This window comes from Aptenodytes patagonicus, chromosome 10 (assembly GCF_965638725.1).
Source record: "Aptenodytes patagonicus chromosome 10, bAptPat1.pri.cur, whole genome shotgun sequence".
In the NCBI taxonomy this organism is placed as follows: Eukaryota; Metazoa; Chordata; class Aves; order Sphenisciformes; family Spheniscidae; genus Aptenodytes; species Aptenodytes patagonicus.
The window spans coordinates 7,504,620-7,523,711 of record NC_134958.1 but is presented as its reverse complement, the minus strand read 5'-3'; the positions used below and the strand labels follow the sequence as shown (position 1 = coordinate 7,523,711).

The 19,092-nt window shown below is 44.3% G+C and overlaps 1 protein-coding gene across 1 annotated transcript in view; it reads left to right on the top strand.

Annotated features, from left to right (window-relative positions):
• Positions 1-12,927: 12,927 nt before the first annotated feature.
• AGBL1 (AGBL carboxypeptidase 1) overlaps positions 12,928-19,092 on the top strand; it is a 280,171-nt gene continuing 274,006 nt past the window's right edge. The window contains exons 1-3 of the mRNA XM_076348666.1: positions 12,928-13,026; positions 13,085-13,148; positions 14,488-14,634. Of these exons, the coding sequence (XP_076204781.1) occupies positions 12,928-13,026; positions 13,085-13,148; positions 14,488-14,634 (310 nt within the window). The remainder of the gene's footprint in view (positions 13,027-13,084; positions 13,149-14,487; positions 14,635-19,092) is intronic.

The following is a 19,092-nucleotide window of genomic DNA, read 5'->3' as shown; positions in this document are numbered from 1 at the left end:
GATGAGGGGCTGTGATTCTTGGGCAAAGCAGCTGATTTCAGTCCCCAGGGGATTGTGAGGCCAGAACGTGCCTGCAAATTGGTGAGACATGCTTCTTGAGAGGGAATCATAGAATCATAGAATCATTAAGGTTGAAAAAGACCTCTAAGATCATCAAGTCCAACCGTCGACCCAACACCACCATGCCCACTAAACCATGTCCCTAAGCGCCTCATCTACACGTCTTTTAAATACCTCCAGGGATGGGGACTCCACCACTTCCCTGGGCAGCCTCTTCCAATGTTTCACCACTCTTTCAGTAAAGACATTTCTCCTCACGTCCAATCTAAACCTCCCCTGGCACAACTTGAGGCCATTTCCTCTCGTCCTATCACTTGTTACCTGGGAGAAGAGACCGACACCCACCTCACTACAACCTCCTTTCAGGTAGTTGTAGAGAGCGATGAGGTCTCCCCTGAGCAGGGAGCTACAACCTTCTCCAGGGAGACCAGGAACAATACAAAGCAATCTCACCAGTCTCCCTTCTCCCCATTGACAAAACCAAGTTTGCTGCAGGAGGTGAGGAATGAGCGTCAGGGGAAACCGTATATTAAGTTCTTGTACAACTAAATTGTCCAGCTGGGTTGACATACCAGTGGGTCATCAGTGCCTGCAGTCCTGGAAGCTATGTGTGCAACAGAAAACACTACTGTTCTGCTGTTTCAGAAGAAACATTTTAATTTCAGAAAATACAGTTTAATTAAAGATTACTTTGAAGCAAGAACATGAGTCCAAATCACCCTCAAATATTTGTAGACATTTGCTGTTATAATTAAAAAAAATCTGTTTTTTTCTGATTGTTTCGTCTTTGTGAGAAGTTGACCCAAATATAGTCTAGGTGCATTCTTCGGTTGAAGATTCAAATCTCCAAGAACTGGATAATCTTTTGCCTTTTTATACAGGGAAACGAATTAATCTTAGTACAGTTTTGGGAAGGAAAGTCTAATGTGATGAAGAATGCCCCTTAAAATAAGGGAAACCTGGTCATTCTCCTCCACAGGTCAACAGAGACACACCACTTTCATATCCATGACTTCGTATTTCCTTTTGATCTGTTGTGCTGTTTCTGTGTTTCAGAAACCAAGAATTTGTCATTGATTTCATAATATATCTTCTAGAGAGGACAAAGATAACACAGTAGAGATTCTTCTGCCCACAGGCACTACTAAGCTACAAAAAAGAGAATTAATGTTTTAGACCAGTTATTGATTGATAGAATAACATCTGCTTGACAAGAAATTCCATGGGCAAAGCTAAACCTCCTTCCCTTAGGGGGTGTAGAGAACAAGGCTGGGTTTTTTCTCCTCATGGTCTGCTCTCCTGGAAGAACACAGCCTTATTTTCAAAAGGTACTGTAGGTTGAGGTGGAATTAATGAGAACAGTAAAACTTTCATGATGATTCTTATTAGAAAATTGAGTAATTCTGACACAGAAGTCCTGCGGGAGAAATAACTACTCTACCAAAGAAATCTTGGCTTTTTTCCCCCTTTCAACAAGGGATACTTTGAAACCAGAACATGTATTTTTCTGACACTAGGGCCTTGGAAGCACCACAGCATTGTGTTTTACTGCAATCAAATTCTGTGAAGCCTTTTATGCACGTTAATTTTTGGTGTAATTTACAGGCAGAGGCTTCCCACTGGGCCCAATGGGAATTTGATCCCTGTAGTAAACAGACAGGCACTTCTCTCCTGGGCCCATCTGCTCCACTGCACCCTCTGCTACCTATTCCCTTCCTTTCAAAGAGGGAATGATGATGTATTGACGGCTAAAGCAGGAGTCCTGGGCTTTATTTCAGGACTGTTACAAACTCCACCAAACTCATTTAATGTCTGTGCATCCAGATTTCGCTATTTGGTCAGTAAATGGAGATAAAACTCATCTGTCAAATTAGGGCAAAGGGAGTCTTAGTTCACATTGTTTCCCAAATCAAAGGGTGGAACATCTTATCCCATGAGCAGACGACACTCATGCAGCCTGGGTGAAATCAGTGCAATGCCTGTCATCCTCTGCCATCCTCTGTTTTTTTATGGGATTCCTGCTGAAAGGCCAAAGCAGCAGATTTACAGTGAAGATAAAGTTGGCCCTCCATTTTATTCAGGATTAACCTGGCAAGCAGAAGCGTGACAGGGAGAGAAAGAGATCCTTCCACAAGCAGTTTGCTTGGCATGGTGAATACCCACCTGTCTGCACTGCAAAGGAGGGGAGGAGGGCGAATGGTCCACCTGACCTTTCCCTATGATTAAAATGCTGATCTGATGAAGTCAGAGGAACAAACTGAACTGCCTCTTTCAACCCTCCATTTTTCCAGGAATAAACCAGCGCCATCCACATGGAGACAGTTTCTGGAGAGGCTAGGGGAAAGCAGCACTACTGCCCTGATTTATCTGGTCTCCTCTTTGGGAAAATCTCCTGCATTTGAGTGGCCTCTTGCCCCATGCTAAAGTTCTGCAAGTGGGGGAGAGAGCTGGAGATGACAAATGAGAAAGAGAATGTGTGCCTGGCTCTGTTTTTCTTTGACAATCTCTCTTCCAATAGGGCTAAGGTCATTTGATCTCCCCATAATGCACAGGGATTTCAGGGGGACAGCTGGAAGCAGAGATGCATTAAAACGACTTGCTCTCTGAGATGAAAACCATGCTTATTAGCCGTTTGTTTCAAAAGCTCCCACAGCAGCAGCTGTATCTCACTGACTTCAAACTCTGGAAGGTTTTGTCTAAAAGGTGGTTGTCTGAGTGGCTGGCTGATCAAAGAGTTGGAAATCTTCCTAGCTGAGTTCCCCTGCTATGTCTTAACAAAGCCTGTAGAGCACTGTTACACCAACAGGTCTCCTTGAGAGCATGCTTAAATAAAATAGGACACAACAACTACTTTTTGGTGGTTTCTCCATGCTGGCAATGGATGCAGGCATCAGAGGTAGACTCTGACATAGACCGAATCTCCTACTGGGTATTCACTGAATAATTCACCTTTCTCTCAGAGATCGGCCCACCGTGACATCAAGACTGCATTTGCTCCGATCTCAGTGAGACACATGTGGGTCTACGGAGAGATCAGAGGTCCCTCCCCATTGCTGTGCCAGCAGCAGAGGGCTATGTGGCTCCTGCCAAAGGTCCCCTCTTTTCACAAAAGTCATATGCCATCACATGTTCAGCCTGTTCCCATGTGAGAGTGTCTCAGGAGAGACAGCCCATGGAGTTTGGTTTGGTGAAGTCCACAGGGGATCTCAGTAGAGTGAAGCTAAACAGCATGTAGAGGATGGCACATCAGGGGACACCGTGCTCCTTGCCTCCTGGGTCAAGATGTGCTGGGTCAGTGCTGCCCCTCAGACACCTGTGGGCACAGCAAGTGTCAAAGTTTGCTCTGCTGCAGAAGCACCGCAGTCTTGCTGCACAGAGAAAAGCACCAGTAGGAGTATGAGCTCTCATTCATCTCTCACTTTGCAATGTCCCTGATCTACATTAGCCTGGATGTCAGCTCAGGAGCCTCTGAGAGGACAGTAACCTCCTATTTTCAAGTTTAACTCCTGTCATGTTTTCCTGCAGCACAAACTCAGCAATGGGCTCATTCACTGAGCTAATAAAATGCCTTTTAGCTTGACTGACCAGCACTTAGTTTGCAAGTGCTTCTTAGCTACTGAAGTGAAGTAACAAGGGCTGAACAAAGCCCCAGACATGTCTTTCTTTAACATGATGGCATTGGCTTGCTGCTGCTGGGTGTCTTGCACAGGGTGTAGACTAAAGATAATAAAAAGCTTTGTTACCTTCTGGATGGAAAACAACATACCCCTGTCATACCTTTTAAAAACTTGGCAGTCTTTTCAGAGAACTGAGGGCTTTGCTTTTAAGAGATTGCTGTTTAAATCTAGACAGATGGGTCTCAGCAATGCAGTTAGACAGATGTTCTGCTTTACATTACTAGTAATACTTTGAATAATTAGAATTTTGAAACAGAGTTTGCTATTCATTATGGATGCCGAGTTTCGTTTGTTGTTTGATTTTTCACTTAGACTGGATGGGAAAAATAGGTTCATCATTTTCACTTTCGGGTTCTGTCTCTTAAGAAAATAAGCTGTGACTAACAATAGTTATTAGCGGTTTGTCTCCCATACCTCAATCGTTGTTATTAAGTGTTGATTGATTAAAGGCATTTTCATTGCTGTTCCCGAAAGCACTTTTGAAAGTGGGGTAGATTGACACATAAGGACATTTGTCTTGGCAAGAGAAAGGACTGGTGTTTTTCTAAACCAGAATGTACCTTATAGTGATCCTTTTCTTCAGCCTGTACAAGTCGATGTCAGACTAATGTGTAGCAGATGAGACTGTGAGCACTGGAATACAGAGAGAAGCCCAGGCTGAACACAGCATTATCCTAGGCAAGTGCCAGGGCAGACTGAGAGTAGACATAGGACTCTTGTGGCTTTATCATGCCTAGCCCAAGCAGGAACATCACAGAGAAGGCAAGGATAGCAACATCTTCATTGTGGGTATTTATTTCCACATGCACATACTCACATTTGCTACAGTATTCAAAATCTGTGGTTTTATTAAAAAGCAATTACATCTGGAAATTCTCCAAGGATCTTCCAGACTCACTTGTACTTTGAGAAATGCCATTGCTTGAAAAGAACTTTGTTAATTCCCAAATGTGCTTCTTTCTTGAAAGACAGAGTGTTCTCTGGACTGACACCCATAAAATCTCACAAAGAAAGATAGTAGCATGTTTCATGCTGCTCTTTTGTCCTTAGTAGTGGAAAAGAAAACTACAGCTGAACGGAAAAAATAGATCCCTCCCTATTAAGTTTGCATGGCAGTTGTGTAAGTAGCTGTAACAGAGTGGCATTTGAATGAAACATTAATATTTTAAAATAGTTCAGTAACAGCTAAAGTAATATAAAATATAGGAATAAATCCAAGAAACAGCAATAAATAGAAGGTGCTAACATGCATATAGAGATCATTGTGCAAGAATGGTTAATGCCTTATAGAAACTTATTAAGAGAGTGTGAAAGACATATGCTAGGATAATTTTAGCATTACAGTAAAAATAGATTAAAAAGAGGAAAAAGTGAACGATATAACATTAAATCCAGTCAAAATCTTTAGGTGTCATAGGTAACTTATTGTGAAATAAGAGATGAAACCTGAGAGAATTTATCTGCAGTAGAAATTACAGAAAGAACATTAGAAATATTCAAAGGAAAGTCTAAAAGCCTTTTGCAGAATATCACGTGTTTTGATTTATCTCAAAGTTTCCTCATTCTTTTAACACTTCCAATTTGACAGAAGCGTTTTAAGGTTATATAATAATATGTTTTACCACCGGTTCTGCATAATAAAGTAATTGCTCTATTAGAGATACATTAGTGAGAGGAGCAAGTGACACAAAGGAACTTTGTATCAGGAGGAACTTCTGCACAAGGACAATCTTTTCTTTGAGAACATAGAGAGAACTTTGGCATGAAAAAAGAAAGAAAGAAAGAAAAAAGCAATTTACTTTGCCAACAGTATCCAAGATACTGCAGTCTATCAGGGCATAATTCCTGCAGATATCTGGATGTGAATACATTTTATTAGTGTGACACAGTAATGGTGTTGCACAGACATGATGAACAACCTTGCTCTGAAGTTAGGTGGAACACCTTGGAGTCTTTGTGACAAAGCAGGTAAAACATCCTTTGGAAAAGGGTCGGGTCATGGTCTGTGTCCTTCTTAATTCCTGTATGGATGAATTAAATGTAGCATCTCCCTTGTCCTTGGGCACAAGGATGAATCGCTTTGTAAATAGGGCTAGGACCCACTGGTGGTGAGTAGCCCTTTCTTCTCCCAGTCTGGCATTAGGATTCCTTGCAGGGGATAGGTCTTTTCTGCTGCACTTCCTCCTGGGAAGTTGGGATGAGAAGACTGATCTCAGGGAATGAAGTCTTTGAACCCCCCCCAGTAAATGGAAGTGTGTTATTGAGAGCTATAATACTTCCGTGCAGACAGTGTTTCTGCTTCATTTTATTGGAATAGCTATCTGGACTTTGCCACCGATCCTCTGAGGTATTGACTAAGTGAATTTCCCATCACAGCGTGATATTTCCCACCAGGAAAATAAGGGACAATGAATCTGATCTTTTTGATGAGGGATGCAGTGGGGCAGGTGTTAATTAATATTTGTGAAGAAATCTGTGATCCTGTGATGAAAGGTGTTATGTTAGTGCAATTTATTGCATTAAATATAGTAAGATTCCTTGGCACAGATGATTTCCACCGTGTTATTCACCAAGTTATTTTGGCTAGAGATCAGCTCAGGCCAAGCTGTTACATCTCAACACCTTCAGGGTTTTGAAGACGTTCAGATATAAGTTTGGAATTTGCCCATCTCTGCCTTGAAGCAGTTCAGTCCCACAGAGTGTAGCATATATCCTTCGAGAAGAAGCCCTGAAGCTCAATGAATAGGAGAAAAGCCCTGTACAATAGCATGCTAGAAGTTGGTTTTGAGGCACTACTTCTGCCCAGTCACCTGGATGAGCTGCCATCCGTTGTGAAGGATATGTAATCATTACACCCAGCAGTGATCTGGTGTGTAATTGAAAAAAACATTGCAGGTTATCAGACCCGAGTGCAAACAAGGATGAGAAAAAACATACCTTCAGGTCACTGCAGGCCATGAAAAAAGCCACCCACCTGATTGCAGCAGGCCAGAGAGAGGGACCTTTTTTTATAAGTAGTTGCTATATTCATTGGTATAAAATCCACAACTGCTGCTTTGGGCTGATGCATAGGGCTTGACTTGGTGTTAAGCATCAGCAGGAATGAAAATGGCTGGTGCTTGGATAAATGGGGTGCTAGCCATGCCTCACAGGGGTGTGCAGGAGCCAGCGAGAGGGACTTGTCTCTAAGGCTTGGGAACAGGAGCAAGAACACGTCAAGACCACGTGTCTTGTTCTGGGAGGCCCCTTGGCTGCCCTGTGTACAGTTTGAGGGCTATGTGATCCCACACAGCTGCGAACGCCTTTCTTGCAGGATTAAAGAGGTCACTTAGGACACTACCCGAGCAGCAAGGTCCTCCTCTCTGCGTCTTTAAATAGCCCCTTTCCCTTCCATGTCTCCTTTGAGTTTCCTGGCTTGCTCAGGCCTATCCGACTCCTCAGCAGAGGCAATCCAGATTAGGCCAAAGAAATGCACTTACTCTTTACCACAGAGGATGGCAACGTCTGTGGTGGTGCTGAGGACATTTGGATGGTGTTTTGGGAGCAGGGGGAACAGGACCGTAACTTCTTGGGATCCTTCTAAAGCTGGATGATGGTAGTATTGTAACAAAGTGCTTCAGTAATAACAGAATTCAGGCTGTAATCACTTTAATTTGAACACCCCCTTATTCTGAGGTTGCCTAGTAATATGTCAGAGATCCCTGAACCCTTTTTTTCCCCTCAGAAATAATGATTTTTTTTTTTTTTCCTAAACCTCCATGTATCCAATACTGTAGATAATAACCTTCCAACGAGAAGAAATCACAGTTAGCTGGCTGAATATTGAGGCTGAGGATGGGAGCACACAGACAAGAAACTCTCCAGGGTATTTTGCTCTCTTATTTAAATGTGAATTTTTAGCTCCAGTTAAATTAGAAAAAGCAATTTACTCTGACAAGGCACAGAATGTAAGGCACCAAACCTGGCTTCGCAGTTATTGTAAGGCTGGATAGTTAGCTGTGGAAAGAAGATATCCAGCTGGCAAATCCATAATGCCAGCGGTGAGCGGCTGTGCCCAGCATTTGGGTCTGGTATGCACCTCTACCTTGCTGGCGGCAGAACATTGGGAGAGGAGTCTCTGATTTAAGCATTAATACAGTTATTAGCAGCCTGATGGTTTCTAGAGGTCTCAGGAGAGAGTGAGGACTAATGCTGCTCGGCCCCTAACCTAGTCTTGATTTTAGCTGGTATTAATTTTGCACCAGGATTTCTCTTCAATAGGCTTTGAGTGCAGAGCGAGAAATCTTACTTGCAGATGCAAGTCTCATTACACAGACAGTTAGGCTTCTGACTGCTGCTATTTGTGTAAGCAAATTTATTAAGAGTAAGAGAAGAAAGAAGGATGTATTTTGAACACGTCAAATCCTGCTTCCCTATTCAGAAACAGGCTATTTAAAAACAAACACACAAACAAACAAACAAACAAACAAACCCCTGGAACTGGACATCCTACTCCTTGGTCTCTCTAAGAAAAAAACAGGTCTGGAAGTTAGTTAGCCCAGTGCAGCAATAGTTTTCTTTAAAAACAGGCCTTTTTGTTTTGTTTTGTTTTGTTTTGTTTTTCCTAAGCAGTCACACAGCTTTGTGAGACTACACTCAACAATAAATTTAATAGCGGTATTGGTAGAAATCATGTTATGCAATGTCTTGCAGGAGTGACTTCTTTAATTTTGCATTTATTATTTTTGCGAGTGGAATAACTGCTTTGTATTTCTTTCCCCAAATAAAATACTTATTAGTAAATATTGCGTAGCACAAATTAATGCTGTTTGATTTCTTTCTGGGCATCCTCCTTTTTCAGCATTAATGCTTAGACTCACAGCACTCTCAGAAGTTCCTATGTCTCATTTGGAGAAATACTTGCCTCTGGGCAGAAGACATGAAAGCCCAAGAGCTACACAAGAGTGAGTTTATAGGAAGTCTTTGTTTTAAACCAGCACTAAAAGGGGAACTGCACTGATAGCTGCTGTCCTTCAGGTGGGAGAGGAAAAATCCCACCTCTGTTGGGTCTTCAAATCTTGCAGAAAACATCCCAGGAGACTTCCCTGACGAAATGAGATTACCTGTTACTGTGGCTTAGTTGAAATTTTATAATCTTGTCTTGAGTAAATAGCAGCTTGTCTTGGCGTGTTCCCAAGAGCAGGACAAGGAGACAGGAACTCCTTCCCTGCTTAATCGCGGGTCAGGAAAATAACCTGGGCTGCCAGTCAGAAGGATCTTGGGATCAAGCTGTTGTCCTCCAAACCCAATGTCACTAACTAATCACTTGCTGCCTGTAATGTATCAATGACTATGTGCTGGGGTATTTTTTTTATTCCTGGCTTTCTCCATCCTCCTGCTGTTTATCTATGAGGAGCTTCAGCCAAGCTAACCAAAGCCCCGGTGTTTCAGGGATTAATTCCCAGAAAAAGCTCAGGGAGGAACTATCAAGCGGGAGCTGATTAAATGCGTCTGAACTCAGCCCTGTGATACTCCCGGCTGGGTGAGAAAGACAGCAGGCTTTTCCGAAGTAAGGCAAAGATGAGGGGTTCCGGCCAAAAAGTACAGCCATGCTTGATATTTTAAGTGATGTTTTTTGCTACTTTAGCCTTTGCCCAGCTGCAAGCGGTGAAAGGCAGCTACAAGCTGTTGTTAATAGGTAACGATTTGGCTCTAACTTTAAATCCTTTTAGTGAAATCCTGCAGGAGGTTTGTGATTTTGTAACCTAACTTGAGCCTCTGGGAAGTTTTCTCTGTTCTCATTCCACCCATATACCATGAATGCATCTTCATTAGTCTGTGCGCGTATAGATGTTGTATCTAACATTCGTAAGTGCTGGCAGGAACGGAAAATATTTAGCAAGAGGAATTTTACTTCTCTGTTTGCTTACGGTTTGTTCTTGAACCGTCAAACATATCTTTCAATAAAAATAACTAATGTGTTTATTTTAACCAGAGCTGGGTAAGTAATTTGCATTAAAGAAATTACTCTATTCATCTTTTTTAGATCTGGCACAAGTTGTGATTTTCTCATTTGTACTTACTGTTCAAAAAGATTTACTGAGTATTTTTTATGAATGAATTTGTTGGCAAGTCCTCCACAAACAGTTTGGTGTGAGTATTAATTTAAACAATTGATTCTAATAGATTTCAGTGTCCAAATATCTTTGATGACTTTGAAAATCTCAAGCTAATTAGTCAAAATCTGAGCTGTTTCTTTTCAACAGGCAAGTTGCCATCTTGCAAGACAACAGCAACTTTAGGGATGTTTTTTCTGTATTGTCTTGCTATTATAAATTGGAGCTGTGTTCTTCTGCAGTATTCTGTATTATTCAGCGGTGCCACTAAAGTTAGTGGGAAATATGTTAGAATTTGTAATGGGACTAGGGTTTTATCCACTGTTTCAGCAAATACACAAGTCATCCAATTCCCTCACTAGTGTGCTGGAGGAAGGGGAACAATGGGGCACCAACACAGAGTTTTAGTGTTAAAATATCAAAAGTAAATACTCAAAAATATTTGGCAATATCACCCAGCTCTAATTTACACATTTTAAAGGTTGATCTTTCATGTCTCCTCAAGTTCCTTGTTTGCCTGAGTCCCTGGATAAAGAGCATGGAAAGTCAGAGTATATCTTATGTCATCACTATTTGTGTTAATGGCTTAGGAAACCCACAATCCAATCAGTTAAAATAAACAACCCAGTGTAATAGGAGCATAAATCAATGAAGACTTCATTACTGAAACCTTAATGTGTAATCCATCCACCTACAGAGGAAAGAGATACTGGGAGGCAGCAAGAGGACAGTCTGATTTAGGCAACCCTGATATTTAAAAAGGTGCTGAGAACAGTAACTCTCCCTGGAGTCAGTAAATTCGGTGGATACTCATCACTCCTGACAGCCTGCCCCTGACTATTAAGTCCTTATGCTAAAAAATGCCAAGAAACTCTTGGGAAGAGAGCTCTGATTGCCCTTTGTTTGCTCTGGGAGACTTGAGACAGCTCAGGACTGTGGACTAATGAACAAAGACATGAATTAGCAAGATTAACATATGACTAAAACTATATGTGTTTCCTAGAAGTAACGGTATTCAGAACTGCTCTTACCCTGCTGCAGACTTTCCTCTCTGTGTGGTCCCTTGAGCCAGTAACACGAGTTTGGAGCCCTTCTCTAAGATGAGGGTGGCAATACTTGGTGAACCGAGAGTTACTGGTTTTAAAGTAACATATTAAAGCCACGTATTCTGTTTGTCTTGGCTCTGAAAGAAGCAGTAATCCTATCATACCGAGCCTTTTGATTTCCACACGGTTCATAAAAGGGCTGAACTTTTATGTTCAGTGCAGGGATGCCTGCTTGTTGAGTTAATGTAGTAATGAATAGAAACAGCAGGCTCTCGCTGTGGGCGTGGACCAGCTCTGGGGTGGGGATGAGACATGCACTTTTCCTGTGGATTTTAGCTAACAACAAAGGTAAGGTGAGTCTTTAGAAAGGCGGCAGTGCTCACAGACCATCCTCCCCTGAGTCCCCCATTTCAGAAGTGATTCTCTGCCTGTTTGCTCCAATCTCTCATCCTCGCCTGACTCCTCTTTCTTTCTTCTCCTTCCCCTGACCACATCTTGTTCTTTTGTCTCACTCTTGTCCCTGTTGCTCACTTATGCCAGCATGAAATGTGTGTTGAGCGGTTAAAGTTTGGTAGCGCTGGTAATTGACCAAAACCAGTATGATGAGAATTCTGGTTTTCAGAGGTCTGGAGTTTGTTTTTGTTAATAATTATGATAAAAAAAGAAATCAAAGAATACATAATGTTAAGGATACAGAAGTTAGGAAACTTCAGCACTGATGTAGATATTGCATGCAGAAGACAGCAGATGTAATTTGCCAATACAGAAGGAGGTTTGGTTGAAGGGGGCTGCTGAGCATCCTGCGGGAGTTCTGTGACAGAGGTGGAAACCTGATTCTCCAGGCTGACAGTCACCTGCTCTGACCGTGAAGGCTGACCATTTTCCTGCTTCATTCCCATCTCTCACTCAACGCATACCCTCCCCAGCTATAACAAAGGAGGAGGAGGTATGATGCGCAGCTCCCTAATTAGCTACACAATCCTCAGTAACATGTCAGCTTGTGCTGTGACTTTAGCAGGGATCCACTGGAAAAAAAAATGTCCATTTGTATTAACAGTCATTATTACAGATCTGAATTAGATTTCCCTAATAGTCTTTCTAGAGTTTCTTTTTGCTAGGTGTTACTTCTTACTTCCTTGTCTTAAATATTCAGTTGCATAATGTTAAATATGTCAGGGAATGGTTGAATCAGTTTGGCTGGTAAAATGATCCCATATATCCAGAATACATACTAGTAGGTCAAGTTTCTGAAGCACTTCCACATTCAGGAATATAGGAGCCATATATTTGTAAGATATTATCTTATTGTAATAATTTAATGGGAGATAAAGAGATTCTGTTATAGTTTATGTGATCCTGAGGTTCTTCAGGATCAAGGCTACACAAATGCAAGTTTTCTATTATATTGGAAATTTGTATTGTGTTGTACTGTATCTGTACAGTACAGAAGAGATCTAGAACTTAACCCAAACCCCTCATACAGCAATACAGACTGGTGATTAATTCTTCAGTCTCAGCAGTGAAATCTGGTTGTAGGAGGATTAAAGAAGGGGTCTAGTGTATCACACAGATGGATGGTAGATATCACGTGTTTCCTTCTCCTCAAGTACAGTATATCTTATTTCCTCTAGTGCAAAATTTAAAGTGAATCTAAAGCTGAATGTGTGATGTCAAGGTGTGGTGCTTACTTGGTCTTGATTAAAAATAAGTTTAGGGCATCTTTCTGCTCTCCAGATTCCAGGCACCCATGTGGTTGTAGCTGCAAAGCTGCAAAGACAGGGGAATTTTCTTGTAAATGAGATTACTATAATTTAAAGATATTCTTCTTCAACTTCCAGTAATAAGGGATGCTGTCATGGAAAACCACCCCACATTTAACATTTCTGTGTGATACAGAATTTCCTCAACTTTGAGGTAGCCAGACTGAACCAAAAAAGAGATATGTAATTTAGAATTTAGATGTACATTCTGCAGAAATGCTACTGTGTATTAAATATTGTGTAGTATGATCAATATGTCTGTCAGAGGCTTTTAAAATGTGTTGTCAATATGGTTCCACATATTCACTGGCCAGATGCCACAAAAAGTACTCAGTATCCAAACAAGGACCTCGGTGCCTCTGCACCGCATGATGCGCTGCAGCCCTGTGTAGCACCAAGTTCACTGTTCTGAACTGATCCCTAAATTTGGTGTGTTTCCATTTCAGAGCTCCTGTGACAAGGATGTCACCCTGAATATTCTCAGTGTCCTCACTGACTTGCTGTCTCTGGGTAAGGAAGCAAAGCTCTGGGGCAATGCCTGTGGGCTAGGGGCAGAAAGGGGCGTTCTCAAATAGGTCAGGGACTTCATACCTGCATAAACTTGGCCAGGTGTTTGCAAGGTGAACAAAACAGGAATTGTATCTATAGATCAGCAGTTCGTACTTACTCCTGTGTTTGGAAAACTGAGCTTTTTCGGTAAGTTAAAGAAAAAAAAAAACAAAGAGAGAAAGTCTCAATTTTTTTTAGTTTAAAAGATGCCCGTGAGTTTCAAAGTATTTCATAATCCCTGGCAGTTAACCACTGGAAATGTTCACCAGTGCCACTGGAGAGGGCTGTGAGACAGAGAGAGGAGCCTGCCTTCCCAGAGCGCAGGGACTCTCTAATGGAGAGTGTTCAGCATCTCCCCAAAAGGCACCTCCACCTTGGGGTTGCAGAGAAGGCATGTTGCTGCATGTGCCTGAGCCACGTGAAAAAATAAGTGAATTGGCAAAAGAACTGAAAAAATAATTTTCTTTTCCTTCCTGCTCCACCTCAAAAATGTCATTTGCTGAACAATTTTCAACCCAACCGAGCTGCTGGGCTGCGGGGGCTGCATCGGCAAGTGCTGGAGCCTCCTGCATTCCCCACTCCTCGGAGCCCCGCCACAGACATCGCCCGTCCAGCTGGGCCTCTCCTTTCAAGCCCTGCAGTGCTGTTCCTCAGCTAGATGGAAGGATTGCCTACATGGAGGATAGGAGGTACTGGCTCCCCTCCAGGAGCTGAACGTGTGGCTTCCTCCAACCATGGAGCCTGAAGTTGCTGCTGAAGTTGCTGCCAAAGTTGCCCATGGATCAGTTTGTTGACACAGTAGGGCTCATAGGATTAGTGTGTGGTTTCTTTGGAGACCTAGATTTGTTTGAAAGCTGTCTCCAAAGCTTCCCTAGGACTCCTTTTCATTTGGCAGAAGCCCGTTGCAACTTTAGTCCTTTGCTTGTTTAATTTCCAGTATCTAAGAAAAGATCACTGAGCCTTCTGCTCCTTTGAAACCTGTTGGCATCTCTGCTTATTCCTCTCTGCCACATTTCAATGCACAATGAAAAACTTCTGCAGGACGTGGGTTTGTATAGATAACAACTGCCGGAGCAAGAGGCAGCAGAGTGCATAGTTTCACCATGCAGCCATTAACCACGTCTCCAGGCCAGGGGCACTTGAGATCCATGGTCAATTCTGCAAATGCCCTTGGGTTTATAGCAATAAAACACTGTTGGAAGGCCATGGGAGCTTTGTGTACTCCATGTGGGGTGAGGGTTTGGATAGCTGTGGCTCAGGGAAGGGATGCTCTGAGCAGAGTATCTCTTCTTTTCCCCAGGGACCGGACGGAGAATTCACTATGTGATCAGCAAAGGGGGCAGTGAGACGCTGCTGCAGGCTCTTGCCGCCGCTGCCAGGACCGATCCGCCCGACCACAGCATCCTCCTGCCCCTGCTTCGCCTGCTGGCCAGGGTCGGCCAACGAGGTACTGCTGAGCGGTGGGGGACTTCTTGGGTGGGGGGCTCAAAACTAACGGACAGCCCCAGCAATAATCACCACTGGGATGTGCCTGATAGACAGCTGTGAGTTTATTTTTGGGGTGTGCCACTTGTCTGTGGTTTGGCCAGGTAGAGATCCTGCAACAAGGCAGGGAAAGCATACATGCAGATAGAGCTGCTTCTTACACAGGTTTCATCCATGTTCTGCCTTGGGTTGGCCTTGTGGCTGAAAGCCCCCCCAGCAGAATTTTTTTTTTTTTTCTTTAACCTAAATGAAATCTTAAAATATTATTTCTCTTTGTTGGCCCAATCCGCAGCGTAGTGGCAGATCTTGGCATACGGAAGGGTTTCCTGAGGCAGGAAAATGCCAGGGCAGCAGAGAGACCCACCAGGAGCCGGTAGCTCTCGTGAGAGAGACTGGTGGAACCATGCTCTGCCCCCCCTGAGACAGAACCAGGAACATCCACCAGAAAAAACACAAGATCAAGGGGATCCTGTATCCTCCACCCAACAGGCAGAAGGCGGTAGCTGAAAGGAAAGGTGTGAATGGAGGCAAGTCTATGCTCGGGTGGCAGGCAAACCCCCTCCTTGCCTACCTCGCCTTCCCAGGTGCCTCTGTACAACAGGTATGAGGCTCTGGATGTGGAAAGTCAGTCAATGGATGATGTGGATTATGGTACATCTACACCAGAGGTGTTGCCGAAGTCAGAAAGGCCTACCCCCTGTATCACAACCACCTCCACAAGGAAGAAAAGACAACTCCCTTCTGAGGGGAACAGAGGGTCCAATATGCCTGACAGACCCTCCTCTTTCTTAGGGAAGTTTGCTGCCTCCCTGGGGCCCAGGTTAAGGACATCACTAGGAAACTTCCTAGCCTGGTGCGGCCCTCAGACTATTATACATTATTGCTTTTCCATGTGGGTGGCGATGAAGCCACAACGTGTAGTCCAGGGGCAATCAAAAGAGACTTCAGGGCTTTGGGGTGGTTGGCAAGGGAATCCGGGGCACAGGTAATATTTTCCTCTATCCTTCCAGTTACGGGCAGCGATATTGGAAGAAACAGATGGACCCAGTCTATTAATGCATGGCGCTGTGGCTGGTGCCATCACCAGAATTTTGAGTTTTTCAGTAATGAGATGGTCTACACAGCACCAGGCCTGCTGGTGTTGGATGGGGTTCATCTTCCTCAAAAGGGGAAGAGGGTCTTTGCTCATGAGCTACCAGGGCTGACTGACAGAACATTAACCTAGTCTTGAAGGGGGAGGGGGATAATATCAGGCTAGCCCGTGACAAGCCATGGGACGACACGCCAAGGTTAGAGGGACAGGATGCTAGCAAGCGCCCTCAGCCTGTTGCTCCGAGATGTGCTGGGTACACTGGAGCACACTTGAAGTCTTACAGAGAGGAGCCAGGGGTTCCTGAGGTAATAGGACCCAACAAAGAAACACTTGTGAAATACCTCAAAGGAATTAAGGGGTGTTCCTCTAAAAAGGTGACACGGCCAACAGCCCATCTGAAGTGCCTCTACACCAGTGCACACAGCATGGGCAATGAACAGGAGGAGTTGGAAGCCACCATGCTGCTAGAAAGCTACGACCTAGTTGCCATTACTGAAACTTGGTGGGATGAATCCCATGACTGGAGTGTGGCTATCGATGGCTACAAGCTGTTCAGAAGGGACAGGAGAGGAAGGAGGGGCGGAGAGGTTGCCCTCTATGTCAAGAAATGGATAGATTGTGAAGAGCTGTCTCTGAAGAATAGCCACAAGCAGGTTGAAAGCTTATGGGTAAGAATTAGAGACCAAGGCAACAAAGGGAACCTTGTGGTAGGTGTTTACTACAGGACACCCAATCAAGGGCAGCCTATTGATGAAGCCTTCTTACTCCAGCTACAGGAGGCATCGCGCTCGCGACATCTGCTGGAAAAGTAGCACGGTGAGCTGTAGGTGATCCAGGAGACTCCTGGACTGCATTGAGGATAAATTCTTAAGCCAGGTAATAGACAGCCCTACCAGAGGGGATGCATTACTAGACCTGTTGGTCACCAATGCAAGTGAGCTAATCAGAGACGTCAAGATTGGAGGCAGCCTGGGCTGCAGTGGTCATGTACTGGTGGATTTCACAGTCCTGAGGGATATAGGACAGGCAAAGAGTAAAGCCAGGACCCTGAATTTTAGGAAAGCAAAATTCCAGCTGTTCAAGGAGTTAGTCAATAGGACCCCCTGGGAAACTGCCCTCAGGCACAAGGGAGCAAAACAGAGCTGGCAGTTCTTTAAGGACGCTTTCCATAGAGCGCAAGAGCTCTCGATCCCCATGTATAATAAATCAGGAAAGGAAGGCAAGAGACTGGCATGGCTGAGTCGAGAGCCGCTGGTCAAACTAAAGATCAAGAAGGAAATGCACAGGCAGTGGAAGCAGGGACAGGTATCCTGGGAAGAGAATAGGGACGTTGCCCGGTTATGTAGGGATGGGGTCAGGAAGGCCAAGGCGCAGCTGGAGCTGAACTTGGCAAGGGATGCAAAGAATAATAAGAAGGGCTTCTATAAGTATGTCAGTCAGAAAAGGAAGGTCAAAGAAAGTGTACCCCCCCGATGGACACAACTGGCAAACTGGTAACAATGGACAAGGAGAAGGCTGAGGTACTCAACAACTTTTTTGCCTCAGTCTTCACTGGCAACCTCTCTTCCCACACCTCTCGAGTGGATGGACCTCAAGGCAGGGACTGGGGGAACAAAGTCCCTCCCACTGTAAGAGAAGATCAGGTTTGAGACCACCTGAGGAACCTGAACATACATAAGTCTATGGGACCTGACAAGATGCATCCCAGAATCCTGAGGGAATTGGATGATATAGTTGCCAAGCCACTCTCCATGATATTTGGAAAGTCATGGCAGTCAGGTGAAGTCCCCAATGACTGGAAAAAGGGAAACATTGCTCCCATTGTTAAAAAGGGTAGAAAGGAGGACCCTGGGAACTAGCGACCTGTCAACCTCACCTCTGTGACTGGGAAGATCATGGAATAGATCCTCCTAGAAGCTATGTTAAGGCACATGGAGGACAGGGAGGTGATTCAAGACAGCCAGCATGGCTTCACCAAGGTTAAGCCTTGCCTGACCAACCTAGTGGCCTTCTGTGATCAGTGGACAAAGGAAGAGCTACGGATGTCATCTATCTGGACTTCCGTAAGGCCTTTGACACGGTCCCCCACAACATCCTTCTCTCTAAATTGGAGAGATATGGATTTGATGGATGGACTATTCAGTGGATAAGGAATTGGCCGGATGGTCGTATCCAGAGAGTAGTGGTCAACGGCTCAATGTCCGGATAGAGATCAGTGGCAAAGTGGTGTCCCTCAGGGGTCCGTGTTGGGGCCAGTACTGTTTAATATCTTCATCAATGTCATAGACAGTGGGATCGAGTGCACCCTCAGCAAATTTGCAGATGACACCAAGCTGAGTGGTGTGGTTGACATGTCTGAGGGATGGGATGCCATTCAGAGGGACCTGGACAAGCTCGAGAAGTGCGCCCATGTGAACCTCATGAGGTTGCGCAAGGTCCTGCACCTGGGTCGGGGCAACCCCCGGTATCAATCCAGGCTGGGGGATGAAGGGATTGAGAGCAGCCCTGCCGAGAAGGACTTGGGGGTACTGGTGGATGAAAAGCTGGACATGAGCTGGCAATGTGTGCTCACAGCCCGGAAAGCCAACAGGCTGCATCAAAAGAAGCGTGGCCAGCAGGCCAAGGGAGGTGATTCTGCCCCTCTACTCTGCTCTGGTGAGACCTCAGCTGGAGTATGCGTCCAGTTCTGGGGTCCTGTACAGGAAAGACAGACCTGTTGGAGCGGGTCCAGAGGAGGGCCACAAAAATGATCAGGGGGATGGAACACCTCTCCTGTGAAGAAAGGCTGAGAGAGTTGGGGTTGTTCAGCCTGGAGAAGAGAAGGCTTCGGGGAGACCTTCTTGCAGCCTATCAGTACTCAAAGGAGGCTTATAAGAAAGATGGGGACAGACATTTTAGTAGGGCCTGTTGCAATAGGATGAGGACTAATGGTTTTAAACTAAAAGAGGGTAGATTCAGACTAGATATAAGGAAGAAATTTTTTATGATGAGGGTGGTGAAACACTGGCACAGGTTGCCCAGAGAGGCTGTAGACGCCCCATCCCTGGAAACATTCAAGGTCAGGCTGGACGATGCTCTGAGCAACCTGATCTAGTGGAAGATGTCCCTGCTCATTGCAGGGGGGTTGGACTAGATGACCTTTAAAGGTCCCTTCCAACCCAAAGCATTCTATGATTCTATGATTTGTATATGGTGACTCTAGGTAAATCCCATGTTTTCCTGTTTTCTGTAGGAATAATGCTGATCTAACTCATTGATACATTTGAATGCCTTTGTTATGAGATCTTGAGTTATAAGATTTGGTGCAAATATATTTATCAGCACTGC